Source organism: Lithobates pipiens, unplaced genomic scaffold (assembly GCF_037356315.1).
Source record: "Lithobates pipiens isolate NorthernLeopardFrog02 unplaced genomic scaffold, aLitPip1_a1.2 Scaffold_16, whole genome shotgun sequence".
In the NCBI taxonomy this organism is placed as follows: Eukaryota; Metazoa; Chordata; class Amphibia; order Anura; family Ranidae; genus Lithobates; species Lithobates pipiens.
In genome coordinates, this window is record NW_027507748.1 from 460,769,989 (window position 1) to 460,795,610 (window position 25,622).

Genomic DNA, 25,622 nt, shown 5'->3' on the forward strand with positions numbered 1-25,622 from the left:
CTACATGTGTACTCATACACTACATACTGACTCCTCCCCTACATGTGTACTCATACATTACACACCAACTCCACCCCTACCCTGCATGTGTACTCATACATTACACACCGGCTCCTCCCCTACCCTACATGTGTACTCATACATTACACACCGACTCCTCCCCTACCATACATGTGTACTCATACATTACACACTGACTCCTCCCCTACCCTGTGTGTGTACTCATACATTACATACTGACTCCTCCCCTACATGTGTACTCATACATTACATACTGACTCCTCCCCTACATGTGTACTCATACATTACATACTGACTCCTCCCCTACATGTGTACTCATACATTACACACTGACTCCTCCCCTACCCTGTGTGTGTACTCATACATTACATACTGACTCCTCCCCTACATGTGTACTCATACATTACATACTGACTCCTCCCCTACATGTGTACTCATACATTACATACTGACTCCTCCCCTACATGTGTACTCATACATTACACACTGACTCCTCCCTTACCCTGCATGTGTACTCATACATTACACACCAACTCCTCTCCGACCTTGCATGTTTACTCATACATTGCACACAGACTCCTCTGCAACACTGCATGTGTACTCTTACATTATACACTGACTCCTATCATCTCTCCTCTGTGGGCGAGCTCGGCGGGATGGGACGCGTTTAAAAAAATCAATAAATAAATAAAAAATAAAAAAAAAATCAATAATACTTTTTTTTTTTAAGAACAGTGTAAAAATAAAATATAAATTGTGTCACTTTTATTCCTATTACAATGAATGTAAACATCCCTTTTAATAGAAAAAAAAATCATGACAGGGCCTCTTAAAGCGGTAGTAAACCCTCTATTTTTTTTTTTTTAACACCTGCAAAGCAAAAGGCATAATGAGCTAGTATGCACCGCATACTAGCTCATTATGAAATACTTACCTTAGAACGAGGCCCCGACATTTGGCACGATCCACGCTGAGGGAGCTGACATGCTCCCTCGGCGTTTCTTCCGGGTATCGCGGCTCCGGCGCTGTGAGTGGCCAGAGCCGCGATATCGTCACTCCCGCGCATGCGCGCGGGAGATTTCTTTCCGGCCGAGAATCCCCTCGTGCACATGCGCCGCTGCAGTCAGCGGCGCATACCGAGGGGAATATCTCCTAAACCGTACAGGTTTAGGAGATTTTTTTTTACCTACAGGTAAGCCTTATTATAGGCTTTCCTGTAGGTAAAAGTTACAAAAAAAGGGTATACAACCACTTTAAATATGAGATCTGGGGTCAAAAAGTGCTCAGATCTCATATTTACACTAAAATGCAATAAGAAAAAAAAAAAATTTGTAATTGAAAAAAATCATTAACCACTTTCAGACCGGACCATTTTGCTGGTAAATGACCAGAGGTCTTTTTACACTTTGGCACTGCGCTGCTTTAACTGGTAATTGCGCGGTCATGCAATGTTGTACCCAAACAAAATTTGCGTCCTTTTCTTCCCACAAATAGAGCTTTCTTTTGATGGTATTTGATTGCCTCTGCGATTTTTATTTTTTGCGATATAAACGTAAAAAGACCGCAAATTTTGAAAAAAAATGATATTTTCTACTTTTTGTTATTAGAAAAATCCAATAAACTCAATTTTAGTCATACATTTAGGCCAAAATGTATTCAGCCACATGTCTTTGGTAAAAAAAAAGTCAATAATTGTATATTTATTGGTTTGCGCAAAAGTTGTCACATCTACAAACTAAGGTACGTTTTCTGGAATTTACGCAGCTTTTAGTTTACGACTGCCTATCTCATTTCTTGAGGTGCTAAAATGACAGGGCAGTACAAAACCCCCCCAAATGACCCCATTTTGGAAAGTAGACCCCCTAAGGAAATTGATAAGAGGCATGTTGAGCCCATTGAATATTTTATTTTTTTGCCTCAAGCGATTGAATAATGACAAAAAAAAAATTTTTTTTTTTTTTTACACAAAGTTGTCACTAAATGATATATTGCTCACACATGCTATGGGCGTATGTGAAATGACACCCCAAAATAAATTCTGCTGCTTCTCCTGAGTACGGGGATACCACATATGTGGGACTTTTTGGGAGCCTAGCCGCGTACAGGGCCCCGAAAACCAAGCACCGCCTTCAGGCTTTCTAAGGGCGTCAATTTTTGATTTCACGCCTCACTACCTATTACAGTTTTGAAGGCCATAAAATGCCAAGATGGCACAAAACCCCCACAAATGACCCCATTTTAGAAAGTAGACACCCCAAGCTATTTGCTGAGAGGCATGTTGAGTCCATGGAATATTTTATATTTTGCCACAAGTTGCGGGAAAATTACAAACTTTTTTTTTTTTTTTTTTTTTTCACAAAGTTGTCACTAAATGATATATTGCTCATGCATGCCATGGGCATATGTGAAATGACACCCCAAAATAAATTCTGCTGCTTCTCCTGAGTACGGGGATACCACATATGTGGGACTTTTTGGGAGCCTAGCCGCGTACGGGGCCCCGAAAACCAAGCACCGCCTTCAGGCTTTCTAAGGGCGTAATTTTTTGAGTTCACTTCTCACTACCTATTACAGTTTTGAAGGCCATAAAATGCCAAGATGGCACAAAACCCCCACAAATGACCCCATTTTAGAAAGTAGACACCCCAAGCTATTTGCTGAGAGGCATGTTGAGTCCATGGAATATTTTATATTTTGCCACAAGTTGCGGGAAAATTACAAACTTTTTTTTTTTTTCACAAAGTTGTCACTAAATGATATATTGCTCACACATGCCATGGGCATATGTGAAATGACACCCCAAAATAAATTCTGCTGCTTCTCCTGAGTACGGGGATACCACATATGTGGGACTTTTTGGGAGCCTAGCCGCGTACGGGGCCCCAAAAACCAAGCACCGCCTTCAGGCTTTCTAAGGGCGTTACAGTTTTGAAGGCCATAAAATGCCAAGATGGCACAAACCCCCCCCCCCCAAATGACCCCATTTTAGAAAGTAGACACCCCTAAATTTAGGGGTACACTAGTGAGACTAGGTAATAAATGGCGGGTGCCCTGAAACTATAAAAAAATAACTAACCAACCAGCGTCACCTGTAACAGTTATATGGTGATCACTGGTGAAAGGGTTAACTAGGGGGCAATCAGGGGGCTTTATGCGGTAGTATATGGGGGTCCCTGGCGCTATAAAAAGCTGCGGCGAACCTAAATACCTACCTGCCTAACTAGCGTCACCTGTGACACTAATACAGCGATCAGAAAAACGATCGCTTATTAGGCTGGGTTCACACTGGAGCGATGCGGGAACGCCACGAATGCGCGGCGGGTTCCCGCATCGCATGCCTCCCGGCGGCAGTTCACACTGCCCTATGCGAACTGCTGGGAGTGTCAGTGAAATGTTAATGACACCCCCAGATCAGTTCGCATATCGCAGTGCGATCTGCAAACTTGGATCGCATGGTGTGAACACCCATGCGATCCGATTCTGCTGCGGACCAAAAAAAGGGTCCCGTGCGAGTTTGCGGCGGGTGCGACACGAATTCAGCCATACTATCTGTATAGCTGAACTCGAATCGCACAGAGATCGGATGTGATTTGCACTGCAGTGCGGTGCGAATCACATCCGTTCTCATAAACCGCTGCAATGTGAACCCAGCCTTAGTGACACTGGCGACGGGGGGTGATCACGGGGTTAAACCTTTATTGGGGGGGTTAGGGGGGTACCTTAGAACTAAAGGGGGCTAACCCTAACTGCCCTAACAGTTATTAGTCACAAATGACACCTGCCGGGTGATCAGGGGGTTAAACCTTTATTAGGTAATAAATGGCGGGTGCCCTGAAACTATAAAAAAATAACTAACCAACCAGCGTCACCTGTAACAGTTATATGGTGATCACTGGTGAAAGGGTTAACTAGGGGGCAATCAGGGGGCTTTATGCGGTAGTATATGGGGGTCCCTAGCGCTATAAAAAGCTGCGGCGAACCTAAATACCTACCTGCCTAACTAGCGTCACCTGTGACACTAATACGGCGATCAGAAAAATGATCGCTTATTAGGCTGGGTTCACACTGGAGCGATGCGGAAACGCCGCGAATCCGCGGCGGGTTCCCGCATCGCATGCCTCCCGGCGGCAGTTCACACTGCCCTATGCGAACTGCTGGGAGTGTCAGTGAAATGTTACTGACACCCCCAGATCAGTTCGCATATCGCAGTGCGATCTGCAAACTCGGATCGCATGGTGTGAACACCCATGCGATCCGATTCTGCTGCGGGCCAAAAAAAGGGTCCCGTGCGAATTTGCGGCGGGTGCGGCGGGTGTGGCGGGTGCGGCGGGTGCGGCGAATGGCTGAACTCGAATCGCACAGAGATCGGATGTGATTTGCACTGCAGTGCGGTGCGAATCACATTCGTTCTCATAAACCGCTGCAATGTGAACCCAGCCTTAGTGACACTGGCGACGGGGGGTGATCACGGGGTTAAACCTTTATTGGGGGGGTTAGGGGGGTACATTAGAACTAAAGGGGGCTAACCCTAACTGCCCTAACAGTTATTACAGTCACAAATGACACCAATGCAAAAAAAAAAAAAAAAAAAAAAAAAAAAAAAAATGACATTGGTGTCACTGTGACTGGGGGGCAGGGGTAATTGGGGGGGTGATCGGGGGGTAAAGGGGGGGTGTGAGTGTGCCTGGCATGTTCTACTATGTGTTGGTGCAACTCACTGATCCGCTCTCCTCCGTGTCGGAACGAAAAATACCGACACGGAGGAGAGAATACATCACTTCCTCTCCTGTGTTTACATTACAGGAGAGGAAGTGATGTCACCGGGGATTTCCATTCGTCGGGAGCGATCGCGAGGGGGTGGCCATGAATGAATGGCCGTCCCCTCGTCCGGGATCGCTCCCGAACGAAAACCGACCGCCGCAGGCACCGGGCGGGGGCCCGATCGGGCCCCCGACCCGCGGGAGGCAAAGGACGTACATATATGTGCTTATGCCTGCCCGTGCCATTCTGATGACGTACATCGGCGTGAGGCGGTCGGCAAGTGGTTAAAAAAAATGGCCCTCTAAGAGCTGTGGGCGGAAGTGATGTTTTTGACGTCGCTTCTGCCCAGCAATTGTAGACAGGTCCAGTAAGCGTCGGAGGGCACCGGAACGTGGCGGGAGGGCGGCTCCTCTTCCTCCACGATAAAAAAGTGATCTCGCAGCGAATCCGCCGCAGAGACCACTTATCTTGCATCCGACCGCCCGCTGAAGAAGGGGATACCGGGGTTATGGCAGCTAGCCATAACGATATCCTCCTTCAAACAGCTGCCGTAAAACTGCGGCGGGCGTGCCGTAATTGGTTAAAGGGTTTGTTACTCAAAAAAGCATGTTATGCAGCACAGTGCTTGTGCTGTGTATTTTGGCCCTTTCCATCACCTGAAATACCTGGCTGATCCTGCCTGGTTCTGCCCACCCCCCTGTAAATTGACTGTATCGGTATTATTGTGTTGCCTACTTAAAATATTGGGTACTGTAAGTTTTCCCTGTATTTCATGGAATTTTAACCTTTTCAGCTCCCATGCCTGTACACTGCCTATGGACTAGAACTATTTAAATATCCATGATGGCCTATTGATTTGGAAAAAACTTGCCATGTCATTTTGCAAGATTAAAAAAAATACATTTTTTTTAATGATCTACGCATTACTTTAAAGGACAAACAAGGCTTTTGTTTGGCGACATATTCTTGCAAAATGATTTATTTTTAAATACAACCAGTAGAAAAAAAAAAAAAGTAACAATTCAAAGAATAATAATAATAATATATCCTCATATATTGATCAGATTTAGCTTAAACCGTGTTATTGCAAAAACAAAAAAACAGATTTATTTTCTATAATCTGTCCCATTTAAAAAAGGACACAAATTCTGGTACAAAGCAGTGCAAAGTTTTTTTTTTTTTTTTTCTTTTTTCATTTTTCAATTGTAAATAAAAGTTCATATTTAGAGGAGAAGTCCAGCCAGGACTCATTTGGCTGCACGTCTCCTATAGGTCACAGGAATGCAATTCGTTTTGCACTACTATGGCCCGTTTTCAGCACAGAACAGACTCTCTGCTGAACCCACAGGAATCAGTCCAGGCACCGTGTTATCACGATAATATAGTCTGGATCTGCCAGGTGCCTGGACTAATGCCCGTCTCAGCCTCTGAGTGGGCCGCTGAGACGGGCACTCCCCACCCCTCCGCAGTTCAGCGCTCCAATGAGCATGGAGGAGCAGAGGGGAGAGCTGCTGATTGACATCTGTAGGATCTGGGAGAACAGAGCCATCAGGAATGTTTGATAGTTCGGTTCTCAGTGCAGAGGCGTCGGGGGACCGATGCCGCATCCACCTAGGCAAGTATGAATATGCAAAAATAAAAATAAATAAAAAAAACAGTTTTTCTCTTAAAGCGGGAGTCCACCGGGACTCCGCGTTTTTTTTTTTTTTTTTTAAAGCCAGCAGCTACAAATACTGCAGCTGCTGACTTTTAAATAGTGACACTTACCTGTCCAGCGCGCCCGCGATGTCGGCACCCGAAGCCGATCGCTCGCTCGGCTGCCGGGTCCCGCCGCCATCTTGGGTATGGGAATCAGGAAATGGAGCCTTTCGGCTTCATTTCCCGGTTCCCTACTGCGCATGCGCGAGCTGCGCGGCGCAATCCGGACGGTCCCCGCTGCCTCTGGGAGCTGTGTGTTTCCCAGCAGGCAGCAGGGCACTTGCTGAAGGGGGCGGGCACTTGCGGAAAGGGGCGTAACGTACGCCCCGTTCCGCAGAGAGCTAGCCCGGAAGTGGGTGCAGTTACCTGGATTATCCAGGTAACTGCACCCCCCTCCCCCCTGAAAGGTGCCGATTGTGGCGCCGGAGGGGGGGGGGGGATTCCGATGAGCGGAGGTCCATTTTAGGGTGGACCTCCGCTTTAAGTGACATATGCAGATAGAAGCTCATCCCTTTGATCGGCAGATGAAAAACCAACAATGTTACTTTGTATCTCTCTATCCCAAGTCTGAACAGAGTTTAAAACTACTGTGTCAGAAGACAGCAGCAGTTTCTACAGGTACTGTATTTACACAGCAACTCCCAACTGTCAACAGTCAGGAACTATGAGAGTTGCAGGACAGGGCATACTACATACACCCTGTATACTCTGGTATGGGGTGCCCAGTGTACCATCCACTTACAAATATATCTAGTTGATTTAGCTATATTTGGAATTTACACAATTCTTACTTAACCGCTTCAGCCCTGGAAGATTTTACCCCTTCCTGAACAGAGCACTCTTTGCCATTTGGCACTGCGTCGCTTTAACTGACAATTGCGCGGTTGTGAGATGTGGCTCCAAAACAAAATGGACGTCCTTTTTTCCCCCCCCAAACAGAGCTTTCTTTTGATGGTATTTGATCGCCTCAGTGGTTTTTATTTTTTGCTTCATAAACAAAAAAAAGAGCGACAATTTTGAAAAAACAAAAACAAAAAAACAACATGTGCAAGTGATTAAAGAGGAGGTCTAGTTTTTAATTTTTGTTTCTTTTTTTTTTTAAAGTCAGCAGCTGCAAACACTGTAGCTGCTGACTTTTAATAAGCAAACTTACCTGTCCAGGGCGCCCGCGATGTCGGCCGCCCGAGGCTGACCCGTCCCTCGGCGCCACCATTTTAGCTAAGGGAAACAGGCAGTGGAGCCTTGCGGCTTTACTGCGCATGCGCGAGTCACGCAGCGCTTAGTGAATGGGGCGCGCTGTGTTCTGGGACACACAGTTCCCAGAACACAGCGCGACCCATTACCCAGAAGACGCCACACGGAGGAGAGAAGACAGAAGATCACCGCGGAGGAAGAAGAGGCAGATTAGGACGATGTGCCTAGCAACGGGCATTTCTGGTAAGTTAGGAAAAAAAAGGAAATTTTTTTTTTTTCTAAATTTGAATGTATTTTTGTTTTTCAGGGTGGCCCTCCACTTTAAGCTGCATGGGGTGTTTACATGCCACAGGCAGGCGCAAAGTGGCGTTTACCTGACATGTAGCAATCTGCTGGTAGCAAGCCCACAGATAACTACTTTTAACCACTTCGCATCCAGGCCAATTCTGACATTTCTCTCCTACATGTAAAATTCATAATTTTTTTGCTAGAAAATTACATAGAACCCCCAAACAGTATATATTTTTTTCAATAAGACCCCATATCTCACCTCTAGGCTGGGAAGCCTAAAAAACAAAACAAAAAAAAACGATCACGGCTTCCTAGCCAAATCGGCGCCGTTATTTTGAATGCAGAGGCTGGGCGTGACGTCATAACATCGCGCCCGGCCTCCGGGGACGATCTGGTCCGCCGGAAATCTCGAAGGTATTATCCGGGGGCCGGCAGATCCTGTGACCGACTCACCGATGGAAGCGGTGAGAGTTGGTAGAAGCCCTGGAGGGCGGCGGGAGGGGCGTCCCCTCCAGCAAGAATGATCAAGCGGCAGAATAGCCGCTATGATCGTTCTTATGGTGCAGGGAATCGCCGGCTGAAAACGCCGATATCTGAATGATGTCTGTGGCCTCAGGCATCATTCAGATATACCCCCGGAAAGTCAAGGACGTCCCTGAACGTACCTTGGGTGGGAAGTGGTTAAGGAAGTGCCACAAATGCCCCACAACTGCATGCAATGCACACGGTTGCGGTATGTTTGTCAGCAAAAGTGGGGTTAAAACAGATGGTGATAAGGCATTGCATTGCTTCCTCAGCGTCTGTCATTAACCTCGGGAGCATGATCTGAACACAGTTCAGGCTTCAGAGGAAAGGGAGATTTACAATCATGTCTAAATCTACCTTTAGGCTTGTTTTAGTATATCTTAAACACTTCAGCCCCGGAAAATTTGGAGCTCAATTAATATTCTGGATTTGAGAAAGAACAGTTCCAGTGTTTTTATTACAATCCAGCAAATGCAATACCAAAGGTTGTATTCATTTATCAATCCATTCTCCCAGATGTTCTAAGAGGTAACCAACGCCAGCCCCTATAGGAGGGCCCCTCGTCAGCTCTCCCTCTCTTATTTTCAATAAGAAATTAAAGATGGCCATAATTCTGTTATAAATCAATAGATAATCTGCTGTTTTGGCACCTACTAAGCTTGATCCTTACCCCTATTGACTAGTTCCTGTAAAAGCAATTTTAAAACTTTTTGTGGGGGTCTGTTTTAAGCAACCTGCGAGTTGATTCATCCCTTAGTTGTCTCAGGGCTTCAAAAGAGTATTGCTCTTTACTTAACCACTTCAGTCCCAGAAGAATTTACCCCCTTCCTGACCAGAGCACTTTTTGCGATTCGGCACTGTGTCGTTTTAACTGACAATTGCACGGCCGTGCGACATTGCGCCCAAACAAAATTGACGTCCTTTTTTCCCACAAATAGAGCTTTCTTTTGGTGGGATTTGATCACCTCTGCGGTTTTTATTTTTTGCACTATAAACAAAAAAAAAACATTTTTTACTTTTTGCTATAATAAATACCAACCAAAAATCTATAAAAAAAAACAATTATTTTCCTCAGTTTAGGCTAACATGTAATCTTCTACATATTTTTGGTAAAAAACAAACATATATTGATTGGTTTGCGCAAAAGTTATAGCATCTCCAAATAGGGGATACTTTATGGCTTTTTTATTATTAATTTTTTCCTAGTAATGGCTGCGATTTTTATCAGGACTGCGACATTACGTCGGACAATTTTGACACATTTTTGGGACCATTGCCATTTTTACAGCGATCGATGCTATAAAACTGCATTGATTACTATAAAAATGTCACTGGCAGTGAAGGGGTTAAGTGCGTCCTAGTGTGTGTTCTAACTGAAGGGGGGAGGGGACTGTGCAAGGGAGATAACAGATCGTTGTTCATACTTTGTTCTCCCCTCAGAGAACCGGAAACACACAGATCCCGGTTCTCCGTGTGCCCTGAGCGATCGCGGGAGCCCGGCGGTGATCGCGACCGCCGGGCACTTGCACCGGCTCCGTGGGCAAGCAGAGGGGGGCCCCCCCTAGTGGCCGTCTTATGTTACCAACGTAACATGACAGCTATTTGCGCAGCTGGGCCATGTTGCCACAGTATAACTGCAGCGGCTGGTCCGCAAGAGGTTACATTTTTATTGCAGAAGAGACAATCTTTATGAAAATGCCTTCAGCCCGGCTTTAAGAATCTGTTGCTGCCACGTCAGGTTCTTAAAGTGACGGTAGTAAGACTTTTCTGCCTAACATTCCCAATACTGGTGGAAAGGTTTGTCTGTATTAAGTGGGGTACGCTATAAGATAATTGAACGAATATTCGTCTAATTTTCCTCATTCTTTCACAGGAAATCGGAACCGATGAAGGAAAGTTTGTATGAAAATTCTCGTACGACAAAAGGTTTTTTTTTTTTTATTGTTTCTGATCACGCGCAGTCTTTCTCTTGTATGAAATCGGTACACGAAAATTGTTAGTTCTGTTCCCGTATGTGAAAAATTTGTTTGTCCCTTCAGACGTCTTCGTACAAAAAAAATAAAATAAAATAAAAATCAGACGTTTTCGTGCGGGGAAAAAAAAAAACTGACGTTTTCGGGGAAAAGAAAAAAAAACTGATGTTTTCATATGGGAAAAAAAAATGAAAAAAAAAAAGGTTATCAAAAGTTGTGTACACACTATACAAAAATCATAGGAAAAGTTTGTGGGATGAAAAGATTGGGCCGATTTTCTTATAGTGTGTACGAGGCTTTAGGCTCCGGGAGTCCCTGAGGAAGCCAGCACCAGAGAAGTGTTGTTTTGGTGTTAGTGAAGTCCCCTCACTTCTGTCCATGGTCACCATTCCTATGAAGCTCACTCTCCCCCAGTGGGAACAGTAATAGCACTAAAATGCTAACCCCCGGAATGACATTAGGAAAGTCCTGCCCCACTATCACAGCTGGTGGCGGCGTCCTGTGAGGTACCTGCATCCTGTAGACAATAGAGCAGACCTGCAGCCAGGACCCCCACAATGGCTGCTGCTATGAAGGCGCTGCAGGAAGACATGGAGGGCAGCCCGCTCCTTACCTACAATCCCACACCGAGCAAACCGCATCAGGACACTTCCGGGAGCAGCGGCACCGCCCACCTGAAAGAGCGACAGCGCGACTCACCAATCAGAAAGCACGGCTAACAGAACCACGAAAGGGCGTGGCAGGCGTCTGATTAGGAAGCCAATCGGAAAGCGATCCCCGAGACCAGGTGACTGAGTTTTTGACAGTTGTCTTCTGTCACATTAGTGTGAACGTGCGCTGTAAATTCTGCATCAAGGAGCCAGAGGAGTTCATGATGTCAGGATCATGTGACTGGCCGCGCGTGATTTGTTTGTAAACTGGAACGTCACGCATAAAAGAATGCTAGGGTTCAAGAGGACAGGCACACCACACTGTGCTCTGCAAAGCGTACCTGTTCATGTGTTGAAGCACCTCACAGTACCCATTGAAAATAAATGGGCTTCAATGCATGTGCCAGAGATACAATATCAAGAAGCCCCCTCCAGTACCACAACTTTCAGTCATCTTCTGGGTTCTTTGTCTTCAGCATCCACATTGGCCAGCCATGATTACAGGAGTGAAAGTTGAACTTGAGGTATGGATCATATCGGTGGTGGAACTAACATAAATAGGGGTCAATTCACTAATGCCCTGTACACGCAGTCGGACTTTCCGACGGAAAATGTGCGATCGGATCTTGTTCTTGATCTTGATCTAAAATTTTCCGACAACAAATTACGATCATGTGTGGCTCCATCAGACTTTTTCCGTCTGAATTTCCGACACACAAAGTTTGCGAGCTGGATCTAAAATTTTCCAACAACAAAAGCCGATCGTTTCTGTCTTAGGCTGTCATCTGGCAGGCTGGTTGGGTACAACCAGCCTGCCGGATTTGCTTGTGAATATGCCACTAGCGATAATCATTGTCTTCCCCCATCCTCCCCCCCCCCCCTGCCGGGAGAAGACAATTGCTGATTCCCCTGTCAGCACTGCATGTGGTGATGGGGGAATAAATTTGCACCATGTATGGCCTGCCTAAGTTTTCATGAGAGCACGTCTCCTTCAGAAGATTTCCCCTCTATTCCTGTTTTGGTGACAACCCAAAATTTTGGAATCACCTTTCACTCTTGGTGAGCAGGGCAATTAGGCCTCATTTATACTTATGGTTGGGCGGTCAGTAAAAATGTGTTTTTACCACTCTCAACCACTTAAAGCGGAGGTCCACCCTAAAATAGACCTCCGCTCATCGGAATCCCCCCCCCCTCCGGCGCCACAATCGGCACCTTTCAGGGGGGAGGGGGGTGCAGTTACCTGGATAATCCAGGTAACTGCACCCACTTCCGGGCTAGCTCTCTGCAGAAAGGGGCGTACGTTACGCCCCTTTCCGCAAGCGCCCGCCCCCTTCAGCAAGTGCCCCGCTGCCTGCTGGGAAACACACAGCTCCCAGAGGCAGCGGGGACCGTCCGGATTGCGCCGCGCGGCTCGCGCATGCGCAGTAGGGAACCGGGAAATGAAGCCGAAAGGCTCCATTTCCTGATTCCCATACCCAAGATGGCGGCGGCAGGACCCGATAGACGAGCGAGCGATCGGCTTTGGGTGCCGACATCGTGGGCGCGCTGGACAGGTAAGTGTCACTATTTAAAAGTCAGCAGCTGCAGTATTTGTAGCTGCTGGCTTTAAAAAAAAAAAAAAAAAAAAAAAAACGCGGAGTCCCGGTGGACTCCCGCTTTAAGCTACAAAGGCAGTGCTGGGAGGTGTACATATGTCGCAGCAGTGTGCATCGTGGCTTGGTAAAAAGTATCCCCACTGTTGACCATTGGATGCTCACTTTCATTTTCATGTCTTAGCAACAAGACAGCAAGTGGGGATTGCTGCCTGGGAGTTTTTCAGCCAGGTGCCTGGAGGGGGGGTCGCAGATGGTCAGGTATGACAATAAAATAAATGAACATTTTACAAAGCTGCACAGTGGTTTTTTTTTTTGTGTTTATTTTTTTTTGGTTTTTATATTTACTTGGACCTGTTGACTTTATAGACTATTTTCTGGAAAAGATGGACTTAGCCTTTAACAATGATTTGCACTCTGTACTGGTGTGAAAGAGCCCTGAATATACGCTGAGCTCTAATGACTTTGTATGAGGTATGCCTGTGCATAATAAAGTTATCATCAGCCAGCATTGTGCATTTGTGGTAAACAGAGATTCTGCAAGGCCAACATATTACACCTAGTAACAGTTTCAAATGTCTGTTTACCACCTAACAACCAACCCAATGTTTGCTCTCATGTTTCTAATACAAGTTTTTAAACAAAAGAATCAGGTTTCTGAGAGTCGTAGCTGATATTGTAGGTCATGAGTAGTAGACTATCTGAACCCTACCCACAGGAGTAGAAGAGAAACGAATGTGACGAAAAATGAATCTGAAAAGATATGTTTTATGCAAGTTAAAATATTACAGAAACAATGTATCAGAACATCAGCAATACAGGGCAGCATTTACCTGAATGTGTGATGGAAGGAGATGTGACACAACTGTATAATAGCAGGCCTTGGAAGGTTTGGGAAAAGGATTTAAAAGCGGTAATGGCACTGCTAATGGGTAAATGATATGTATATTGTGCAAAGTCAAAAGGAAAAAAAAAATGTTTCCATAAAGTGTGCAAAATGCAATAAGTACCTAGAACTCTAACATCAATTACTAAAATCGTGCAAATAGCAAAATACAGTGCACATGAACCGGTATGGACTAAACAAGTACATAATAAATTGTTCCACAGTGCTAGCTAATTATATAAATTAATCTAAAACATGCAAAATTAGATAAAATTCATAAAGGCCATTGGTTGAAAAACCGTGATAAAAAAGTGACTAGAAAATATATAAAGTCTTTGAATCTGGTAAGTAGACACAAGGTCCTGCAGTTTCCACACAGGCAAGCAGTGTTCGTATATCGCTCGTGCTCCCCCCTATGTGATTGCACTCACCAGCTAAATCTCCCCACTTAAGGGGTAGCACGCATACACAATAGTGTGTAATAGTGTGCGGCCGCTACTGATGATGTCTTGATGACGAAACACATAGGGTGGAGCTAGGAGCATCATTACGTCACATCCAGTTTTTGTCCGTGGGACGCAGTGAGCCCTGGACTTCCTGGTTTCTATATGTTTGATGTTTTTTTTACCTGTTACCCCCTATGTGATTGCACTCACCAGCTGAATCTCCCCACTCAAGGGGTAACGCGCATACACAATAGTGTGTGGATCTCCCAGCAATTGCCTCAATCACAACGTTACAATGTAGGGATAATAAGAAGTCTCCATAGCGTAAGTCCGCAAACCGTTTTATTTGAAATGAAATATTTCACTTCCAGCGGGTAAAAAAAACAAAAAACCATCAAGCATATAGAAACCAGGAAGTCTGGGGCTCGCTGCGCACCACAGACCAAAATCAGATGTGACGAAATGACGCTCCTAGCTCCAACTTACGTGTTTCGTCAAGGCGTTATTAGAAGGGGGCGCACAATATTACACACTATTGTTTATGAGCACTACCCCTTGAGTGGGGAGAATCAGCTGGTGAGTGCAATAATGTAGGGGAAGCACGAGTGATACATGAGTACATGGTGGGGGTCGCAGCTTGTCATAATGAATTAGGTTACAATATTCAGTCCATATCGCGGCCCAATCCCCTTTTCCCTTTGTTTCTTTTTGGAAGGTATTGTTGCTCCTACTCATCCTCAGAATTCCTGCTTGGTCAGAAATCAGAGCTCTGTACACACCTCACTTTATTACCTATATGTACACACAGAGTAAGGTGATGTGGGGTAGGGCACTGCCAACCCTTTATTTGTAAATTGCATATTTGTGTACATCCAGTTCAAATTGCTTCATTGACAGGTGGTTCACCTTAAGTGTGATTTAAAGCGTATCTAATCAAAGAATAAAAATGTACAGTAATTTATTGCTACTTATCAGTTCTAAGATGGGGTGTCTTTCTTCCTTTAGTTTTACCTGGTGATCCAGCCAGTAACACAAATCCTGTCCTATGATGAGAACTATTACTCACTATACGGTATGTATGGAGGACATAGGTGGGTGCGGGATGGGCCACCCTGTGGCCATCTTGATGTGAGGCTCCTAAGGATTACTAAGGCTAACCCTTTGGCCTTCAGATCAGGACTAATGCGGGGCTAGGTCAATTTATCCCCTTATTGCGAATCCCCAGGGTTAAACTAGGGGTAACCTCATCATTGATGATGTTTACCTTTCCCTTTGTTTTTCTTTCCTTTTCCTCTCTCTTTTAAATGCTGGTATATTTTCCTTTGCCCTAATGTGTCCAAATTGGTATACATATGGCATTGTGCATTATGGTGTGTTTTATTTGTTTTCTATGTTCTACAAATAAGGATTCTATATATAAAAAAAAAAAGACATTTACTTGCACCTCCCCCACAGAAGCAGGGGGAGAGAAGGAAAGCCAGCAGCACTGCTGGAGGAAAAGGTGCAACACGGGGGAAGCATGTAGTGATTAGGGTGTGCCCAAGCACACCTGGCACACCCCCTGCACACGCCTATGAAGGAAGAGCAGTGTTGTCACCCTAAAAGAGAACTACCAAACACACCCCTCTCTTTATCTCCATAAGATAGGAGGAGGTGCTCTGTAGCCCACAGCGGTGAACTGGTCAGGGCTGATAACAATGCTTGAGATTTCAGTACAGCAGAAGCAGTTTATACAGATCATACTAAAACATAAGATTAGAACTATTTTACTGAGAATAACACAAATAGTACAGAGCCATCCATGTGCTTTTGGTGACATTTAAAGTGGTATTAAAGCTCTGTTTTTTGTTTTTCTTTAAATAACAAACATGTTATACTTATCTGCTCTGTGCAGTGGTTTTGCACAGAGCAGCTCCAATCCTCTTCTTTTTTTTTTTTTCTTGGGCCCCCTGCTGCCCCCCCCCCCCTCGAGCAGTGCCCCAGAAAAAGCCGCTTGTCCTGGGGGCACAGCTTCGTGCTTGCTTCGTGCTTGGGCCTGCCCCCAGTCTCTCCTCATTGGCTCACTGGCTGTGATTGTCTCAGCCAATGAGGAGGGAAAGTCCTGGGACAGCCAAGGCTATCCAGAACATCACTGGATGGGAGGAAGCTCAGGTAAGGATTGGAGGGGGCGCTGCACACAGAAGCAGGGGCAGAACTACCGCTATAGTGACCCACGCAGGCACTATAGGGCCCGCAGCCGAGTGGGGCCCGGTGCAGGGGCGGATACCACACTGACATGTTGTCACTTGCACTGCCCCTGCCCGAGTCTCTCTCACATCAGCTGATCAGCAGTGCCGAGAGAGAGACTCGTCTAGTGTTATTACGCCACAGCTGCACTGACCGAAGGAGGTGGGTGGAGCCTCTTCCCTGCACTTGTTGCTAGCGCATGGGCCGTCTGGCATCTAGCAACGATTGATGTCAGTCACAGTGAGTCACGTCGGACTCGAGTCCCAGAGCTGACGTGACAGGAGCTGGAGCCTCAAATAGGGGAACAGTTGTTGCTGCAGTTTAGAGTTTAGACTTGGCAAGTGACAATTTGCAACTTGTGGCAAGTGGGCAATCTGCAATGTGTGGCAGGTACTGTGGCAAGTGGACAATCTGCAACCTGTGGCAAGTGACGTGATAAAAGTAGTACACAGAATGCTTTGAATTTTGCATTTTATTTATTATATGGTTATTTACATTTTTGTTTTATTGTTCGAAATTAATATAATATAATTATAAGCTGTTGCCTGGGTACTGTGCCACATGAGTGCGGTAATCTGTTGTTTAATGGCATTAGTTAATTTTTTTTGTGGGGGAGGGGTGTGTCCATACAACATTTTGCTATGGGGCCCTGTGATTTCTAGTTACGCCCCTGCACACTGTTTTTTTTTTACCTTGATGCATAGAATGGATCAAAGGTAAAAAATCTTCAGCCTTTAGAACCACTTTAAGATACACTAAAACAAGCCTAAAGGTAGATTTAGACATGATTGTAAATCTCCCTTTCCTCTGAAGCCTGAACTGTGTTCAGATCATGCTTCTGAGGTTAATGACAGGCGCTGAGGAAGCAATGCAATGCCTTATCTCCATCTGTTTTAACCCCATTTTTGCTGACAAACATACCGCAACCGTGTGCATTGCATGCAGTTGTGGGGCATTTGTGGCGCTTCCCCATTTACCTGAATGTATAGTGATCTGTGGGCTCGCCACCCACAGATTGCTACATGTCAAGTAAACTTCACTTGCGCCTGCCTGCAGCATTTAAGCACTGCCGTACGCTGCACATTGCAGCTTAATCACTTGGCGACCGTCTACCACATATTTACTGCAGCAGAGCGCTTCCCCTGACCTGGCTATGCTGCCATTCACTTTACTCCAAAGTAGGGAGTAAAAACCAGACAATTGCTTAGCAAAGCACACACAGTAAACATTGTTAGGCACACATTTAACTGTTTGATCACCCTAGATGGTAACCCCTTCCTAGCCAGTGTCATTAGTACAGTGACAGTGTATATTATTTGCACTGATCACTGTATTGCTGTCACTGGTGATATCAGTTAGTCAGTTCCCCTCCAGTGTCATTGTCAGATTTCCCGTTGCACTGTCACAGTCCCATTATAAGTCACCGACCACCATCATTAGTAGGAAATTAAAAAAAATCCAATATATTGTAAATATACACAGTACACACCATAGTTTGTGGATGCTAGAACTTTCGCACAAACCAATTAATATATACTAAATGGATTTTTTTTTTTTTTTTTTTTTTACCAAAGACAAATTTTGGCCTAAATTTTTGAAGACATTACATTTTTATAAAATTTTTATTGGATATGTTTTAAAGCGGAGCTCCACCCTAAAGTGGAACTTCCTCTCATTGGAACCCTCCCCCCCTCCGGCGCCACAATTGGCACCTTTTCCGGGGGGAGGAGGCTGCAGGCATAGATTCTGCAGAAGCTACGCCCCTTTCAGCAGAATCTACGCCCCTTTCCGAAGGTCCCCCGCTGTCTCCTGGGAAACACACGGATCCCAGAGACAGCGGGGACCATCCTTATTGCGCAGCGCGACTCGCGCATGCGCAGTAGCGAACCGGGAAATGAAGCCGCAAGCCTGATTCCCATACCCAAGATGGCGGCGGCAGCACCCGAGAGACGATCGAGAGATTGGCTTTGGGTGCCGACATCGCGGGCGCGCTGGGCGGGTAAGTGTCATTATTTTAAAAGTCAGCAGCTGCAGTATTTGTAGCTGCAGACTTTAAAAAAAAAAAAAAAAAAACGCGGACTCCCGCTTTAAAGCCGAAAGTAAAAAATATTGTTTTTTTTTTCAAATGTTTCGGTCTTTAAACATCTATATCATTAAATTTTTTTTTAAAAACCCAGTGGTGATCACAAAAAGAAAGCTCTAGTGTAAAAAAAAAAAAAAAAAAAAAAAAAGGATATAAATTTAGTTTGGGTACAGTGTTGCATGACCATGCAATGACCAGTTAAATTAGTGCAGTGCTAAATAGCAAACAATGGGCTGGTCATGAAGGAGGTAAAATCTTCCAGAGCTGAAGTGGTTAAGGGGGAGCAGTTGGTGGATGGCAAAAACACAGCTCAGCTGCATATTTTTGCCACCCACCCAGCTGCAGATTTAAATGAAGCTTAAAACGTACAAGGTCTGTGAGACTAATGACTTGTTCGTGGATTTATGGTGTAAGTCTGTAAACTACAAGTTCCACACTTAAAGTTTCCTGTTCAGCTTACAGGTACATATTATACAAGTAATAAAAAACACAGCACACCTCGAACACAAGTGCTATACATGGGGTGATGGAGCAAACATGTCTATAGTTAGGCAGTATTTGCGTAAATATTATAAGATTTATATGACTGTCATGTGATGATGATGAGGTCGCTGTGAACTTTGTACAGGACTGGTCAGGCCAGCAAATCAATGTAGTCCTTACTCACCAAGCCGTACTAATAAATAAACAGAATCTAATCAATGGCTGGGGTTTTTAAATAACAAAGTGCAAAGTATCAACTCCTTCACTGAATAACACACAGCAAGACTCTTCCTACTTGAAACATTGAAATATTTGTTATATAGCAGGCTTAAGAATAAAGTGACACTAAATTCTGGTTTAACCAGTTTCTATTTTTTGTTTTTTTGATCACATGTTGTTTTCATTTTTGGCTATTAAACTCCCAGAGCTGTATGTATTTTCTGAAAGAAGAGGTCCTGAAGAAAATAAAAAGATGATAGTTGCAAATTTATGTCACAAGATATTTTCGCAACTGTTTATTCAACATACATTTTTAGGAAAAAATAAATAAATAAAATAAATTCTATTGAAAACACACACAATATACTACCCATTTTTTGGTAAGATGAGGTTACGTTGAGTAAATAGATACCGAACGTGACAAATCTTAAAATAGCATGCGCATATGAGATCACAAAAAAATCACAGAACCCAAAAATCTCCTTAGGCAATGCTTAAAGCGGGAGTAAACCCGCTGACCTTTTTTTTTTTCCAGACCCGTAAGGCAAAAGGCATAATGAGCTAGTATGCACTGCATACTAGCTTATTATAAAAATACTTACCTTAGAACGAGGCCCCGACATCTCACTCGATCCACGCTAAAGGAGCTGACATGTTCCTCCGGCGTGTCTTCCGGGAATTGCTGCTCCGGCGCTGTGAGTGGCCCGGAGCCGCGATATCGTTGCTCCCGCGCATGCACGCTGGAGTTTTCTTTCCGGCACAGTCCGGTGTTTGCCGGGCTTTCATCTGAGAATCCCCTGTGCGCAGTCAGCGGCTCATTGCGAGGGGAATATCTCCTAAACCGTACAGGTTTAGGAGATTTTTTTTTACCTACAGGTAAGCCTTATTATAGGTAAAAGTAAAAAAAAAAAAAAAGACTATACAACCGCTTTAACCACTTGACCACTGGGCACTTCCTAACCAGACCAATTTTCAGCTTTCGGTGCTCTGACATTTTGAATGACAATTACTCTGTCATGCAACACTGTACCCATAGGAAATGTTTGTCCTTTTTTTCACACAAATAGAGTTTTCTTTTAGTGGTATTTAATCACCGCTGAGTTTTTTAATTTTTGCGCTATAAATCAAAAAAGACTGAAAATTCGGTAAAAAAAAAAGAAAAAATTAAAAAAATCTTTGTTTCTGTTAAAATTTATTGACAGAGTATTGCACGGTGTTGCATAGTATTGACAGAGTATTGCACAGTATGGGCACAGAGCAGCGCTGTGGGCACTACGCATCCAGCCCACAGTGCTGCTGCAATCTCTCCCCCTCTCCCCCAGCACTGTACCGATCGGTACAGAGAGGGGAGGGAGGAATCGGCATCATGACATGACGCTGGTTTGTTTACAAGTGATCGCTCCATTATTTGACGGAGGGATTACGTGGTAAACGGCCGCTACCAGCTGTTTACCGCCATCCATGATGCGCCGGGCCTTTCGGACCCAGCGGTCACAGATGTTTGCGGGAGCGCACCCCAGGGGGCGTGCGAGACTGCAACACAACTGTGCTGTAGCTGTCTTTCGGCTATAACCTGGTCGGCAAGTGGTTAAATGCCTTTACAGCTCATTGGTTTAGAGCTAACCAAGAGTTCTTGTGCTAAAATGACTGCTCTCACTCTGATGTTTGTGGCGATGTATCACACGCGTGGTGCGACTGCAGTTTACATACATGTGCGCACCCTGAGCACGCGGTTACAGCAATTTTTAAAATACATTTTATTATAATTAGTTTATTGAAAACTTTTTTCTTTTATTTTTACTTGATTGCTATCACTAGGGGTTAGTAAACCCCCATGTGATAGCATTGGGCAGGTACTCTGTTTGAGGTCTATTAGATCCCTAAAAAGAGTCTCCAATGTGACCCCTGCCCTTTACACCATCAAACCAAACACAGATCAGCTCAGTTAGAGGTGTCCCCTGGCTGTAAAGGACAGTATGTGGTGGATCTGAAATAAATCGGAAATGATAAAAATCATTGTTAGTTCCGGTTTCTTTGTTTACATGTTTTATCAAGGTATGCATTTGCCTCACACTCCATCTGGAAGTTGGTGGGTTGAAAACCCCCGGGCTCCCCGTAAGATCGGGAGACCTTGGACAGCTACCACATCACTTAGAAGCCAGGAGCTGGCTGAATAAAACCAATACAGGCTAATGGTTGCAGTAGCAGCATGTATGTAGTAGGCCGGGTTCACAGTGGTAGGATAAACGTTCCGACATTGGGAGCACATGTCACATGACGTGTGAAAGTCAATGTTTCCCTATGAGAGCCATCTTAACTGGTCTGACACAAGTCGGTGCTTTAAAAATGCTCCCTGCACTACTTTGGTCCGACTTTGATCCTACTTCAGCCCATTGATTATCACTGAAGTCGCATCAAAGTCAGATCGCAGTCTGATTTCATCCGACTTTGGCATTCGACTTGTGCTCTGATGATCTTGAAGGTGAACTCCACTTGTCCGCACTCCCTTTCCTGACCTACCGGCTGTGTGCTTGGATAAGGGTCTGGTATGGAATTTGGGGGAACCCCAAACCATTTTTTCATTATGGGGCCTTCCCCTTAAAATCCATGCCATTTTTTTGTTTTTATTTGGCGTGGAGATTCATACCAGACACAAAGTGCCTGCATTGTCGGGATCCCTGTCCATTAAAGTTGGACTTCAAGTCGCAGGGCAAAGTCGGATCCACAGTTGTGTGACTGTAGTGTCATACCTGGCTGTATGTCTTAGAAGCGAAGCTAGTTAAGAACAAAAAAAAATCAAGTATGTATTACTAACTGATAAAAAAAGTACATATATTGCAGTCGGCCTCCTTCAAATCTTCTATTTTTTGTTTTTGCAGTCGTAATCCAATTCCTGTTAGAGGTGTCTACGCTCTTCTCCATGGTCCCACTGTATGTAGGAGCTTAGTCACCTTCTCTTGCTTGCTCCTGAGATGGACTGTGGAATATGAAATATGGGATGTGTAGTGTACATAGAGCAGTGCACATGACCGCAACTAGCATGCGCTGCTCATTCCAAACAGACGTGAGGGGGGAAAGGAGAGGGTTGTAAGTTCAAGAAGGACAATACAAAGAGGCAGAAAATCACAATCACAGTAAGAATCTAGTTTTATTAGAAATATATTACAGGGCCGCTAAGTAGTGAATGTGTTCAGATCATTTCTGGAGAATGAGGATATTGTTTATTGTCACTGTAAGGCCTCATTTAGACGTGCCTTGCCTCCATGTTCGGATTGTGCTTCAGACCGCAATAGACAAGCAGTTAGGAGGTGTCGTATCTCCTCACTGCCAGTTTTAGCCCTCTGATTTACAGGACAACCACAGCTCAACCACATGCACTGTGTGCAGTTGCAGCGCAGCACAATTCACTTGAATGGGTCAAGCTTGGCGGATGGTACCACCCACGAGAACATCAGAGGGTATTATTTTCTGCCACGGCCACAAAGCAAAAGATCATAGTTCTAGCATATGTACACCCCCAGCCAGAGCAACAGGGGGGGCATTAATGGACAATAAAAATGTAGCTCAATTGTGAGGTTTTACAGCCCCTCAATTGCAAGTGTAAAGAAGGCCCAAGCGTAATGAGGTGTGTGCCACTGATGGATGGCTGTTCTTTCCAATTCACACTTTTATTCATGCCAGGAAGCATATTTTTCACAATAATTTCAGCACTCCAACAAGCAGTGGCTCTGTCGCACACAAGTGCCACAGCTCACCTCTCCTCTCCAATTCACTATACACTTTCTATTCAGTCATCGGGTTCCCTGTTCTTTGCTCCAGCAGGCTCCCTCCATCTGTGCAACTGGTTGCACACTGACATCAAGTACAACACAGGACCAATAGCCCTGCAATGTATGCAAGGATGGTGAAGGCCTGCCCACAACCCCAGAGCATTGGAGAGAGTGATGGAGTCTGACAAAGTGGGGATTAAGGTAAGTATTACGCCCCATTACTCTACCTTCACACTAAATGTGCATTTAAAGTGGTTTTAAAGACTAAAGGTTTTTTACATGAATGCATTCTAACCTGATAGGCAACCTTCACTACTGTATTGGGGGGGGAGGGGGGGAGTTTTGGTTTTGCATTTTTAAAGTCCAATTGCAGAAATTACCCCCTCCCCAATGCACTACAGAGGTAATTGCTATTTCGGACTAGGGCAGGAGTTTCAAACTCAATTTCTTTACTGACCACATCGGCATCATGGTTGCCCTCAAAGGGTCGCTTGTATCTTTAAGACTATATAAATGTGTGGATTTGGCCTGCAAGCCTTGTGTTTGACACATGTCGTCTAGAGAATAGAAGAATAAGATCATGTTCCTAATTAAAATTATGGACACACCTTTTCCATCCTCAAATATAAAGCAGGGCTAGTAAGCATGGCACATATAGACAATTGTTTTCTATGTGACTTTGCACAGAGCCTGCATTTACTGCCAGCTTCCAACTGCACATGCGCGAGTCACGCTGTGATTTGTGAATGGTCCCACAGTCTTCTGGGACCTGCGTGTGTCCCAGAAGTCTGCGATCAGGAAGGAGGAGGGGCCAGACATCTTCGTAGATTGCCACAGCAATCTTAAAGTGGTTGTATACCCACTTTTTACATTTTTACCTACAGGTAGGCCTTATTACAGGCTGTACGGTTTAGGAGATATTCACTTTGCATGCAGCTGCTGACGTCAGTGGCGCATGCACTGTGAATGCCCAGCTAAAGGTCCGGCAGGCACTGCCGGACCTTGTTGGGAAGAAGACTCTCGTACCCAAGTGCGGGAGCGTCATCATCGTGGCTCCTGTCACTCACAGAGCCGGAGCCGCGAACCGGGAAGGCACACTGAGGGCAAAATGTCAGCTCCCTCGGCATGGACCAGCCTGCAATAGATACAGGGACCTCGTTCTAAGGTAAGTATTTCATAATGAGCTAGTATGCTGTGCATACTAGCTCACTATGCCTTTGCCTTACAGGGTTTTCTTTAACATTTTTCTTTAACTCCCTCCCCGCCTCCACTCTCTCCTCCTGTTCTGGAGGCCATTATACCTTTATGGATTTCCCAACAATAGTCACCAGGTCAACCAGACATGAGTGAGGACACACAACAAATATCTGACAAGGGTATTAGCACTCGATCGAAGACTAAAACAAAACAGTTTTGGATCTAGATTGTACATAAAGGATTTTTTTTTTCTGGTTTAAGATAGAATAGGTATGGGTAAGACCATTTATCAGGTTAATACTGCTGTCTTAGTCCCCACTGGCGAGATTCACCCTCTTCATTTGAACTGGTGATCACTGTCACACAAGACAGAAAGCAAGATGTCACACAAGACAGAAGTCCAAGTTTGTTGAGGTTTTACCAGAAGAAGAGGTAAGGAAAAAAAAAATCATAGAAAAGGAAGGCCTGTTCTAGTGACCACTCTCCAAAATGTGAATTCCTCTAATTTTCTGTTGTCTTCAGGACAAGAGGTGAAGGGAAACCAGTGGGACACATAGAACTGTGGCTCAGCCTTGCTCCCCACTCTCTCCTCATTGGCCCACTGTCTGTGATTGACAGCAGTGGGAGCCACTACTGTCTCAGCCAATGAGGAGAGGGAGTCCCGGGACAGCCGAGTCTTTCGTGCACATTGCTAAATCGAGAGGGGGGCTCAGGTGAATATTGGGGGGAGGGGGGAGAAGCACACAGAAGATTTTTAAACCTTCATACATAGAATGCATGACGATAAAAAAACCTTCAGCCTTTATAACCACTTTAAATCTGTCCCCACCCCCCTTCTAAATTCTATACTAACTACCCTGTAGAAGGAAAATGCTTATACTTGCCTATTCTCAGGGCGCTCTGGTCCGGTCACATGATCAGCTCCCAGTGGCTGGCTTTAGGGGAGAGGAGGGACAGCCGACAATGGATGCCCCATAGTAGTCTGTGGGTGACATCACTGCATAGGCATTGCACTCATTGTCGGCGATCTTGCCTCTCTCCTAAAGCCAGCCACTGGGAGCTGATCAAGCGACCAGACTGGAGCACCCTCAGAACAGGTAAGCATGAGCATCTTTCTTCTACAGGGCAGTTAGCATAGAATTTAGAAGGTGGTGGGAGCAGATTTAATCTTAGATTGATCCTGGACTTCCACAAAAATACAAAATAAAAATGGTTTTGGCTTTGTATTAACTTTAAGGGTCCAGTCACACTTTTACATTCTTGTGCGTTGCATTAACATATGTTGTGTTAAGGCGTCCTCTTCAAAAGTACACGAATAGGCATGCAGCACACAGCGTGCAAGAACATGCTTTGTGGTAACCACATCTATATGGAAAAAGTGTATTTTGGCCCTGATGCTTCCAGGAATGCAAACAAAGTAAGTCAAGATGTCTTGGTTGTGCCTTTCCAAATATTCCACAGGTTTAGGACCATCAATAATGACGACATCTTGCTGCCTCTGTTATAGAGGGAGCGATTCAATGGGGATAAACAGACTGTCTCTGTGAGTTTGTCAGATAGTCATGACATGATCTCAAAGGGGTTTATTTACTAAAGGCAAATTCACT

The 25,622-nt window shown here is 44.8% G+C and overlaps 1 protein-coding gene across 4 annotated transcripts in view; it reads right to left on the reverse strand.

Moving 5' to 3' along the window:
* NAXD (NAD(P)HX dehydratase) overlaps positions 1-11,151 on the reverse strand; it is a 46,950-nt gene extending 35,799 nt beyond the window's left edge. Inside the window, exon 1 of one of the 4 annotated variants that reach the window (XM_077482893.1) lies at positions 11,077-11,151. In XM_077482893.1, coding sequence (XP_077339019.1) covers positions 11,077-11,104 — 28 coding nt within the window. In that variant the 5' untranslated portion in view covers positions 11,105-11,151. Of the gene's footprint in view, positions 1-10,973 lie in introns of all 4 variants that reach the window. The other 3 variants (XM_077482891.1, XM_077482892.1, XM_077482890.1) reach the window with 3 other exon arrangements.
* Between the last annotated feature and the right edge of the window lie 14,471 nt (positions 11,152-25,622).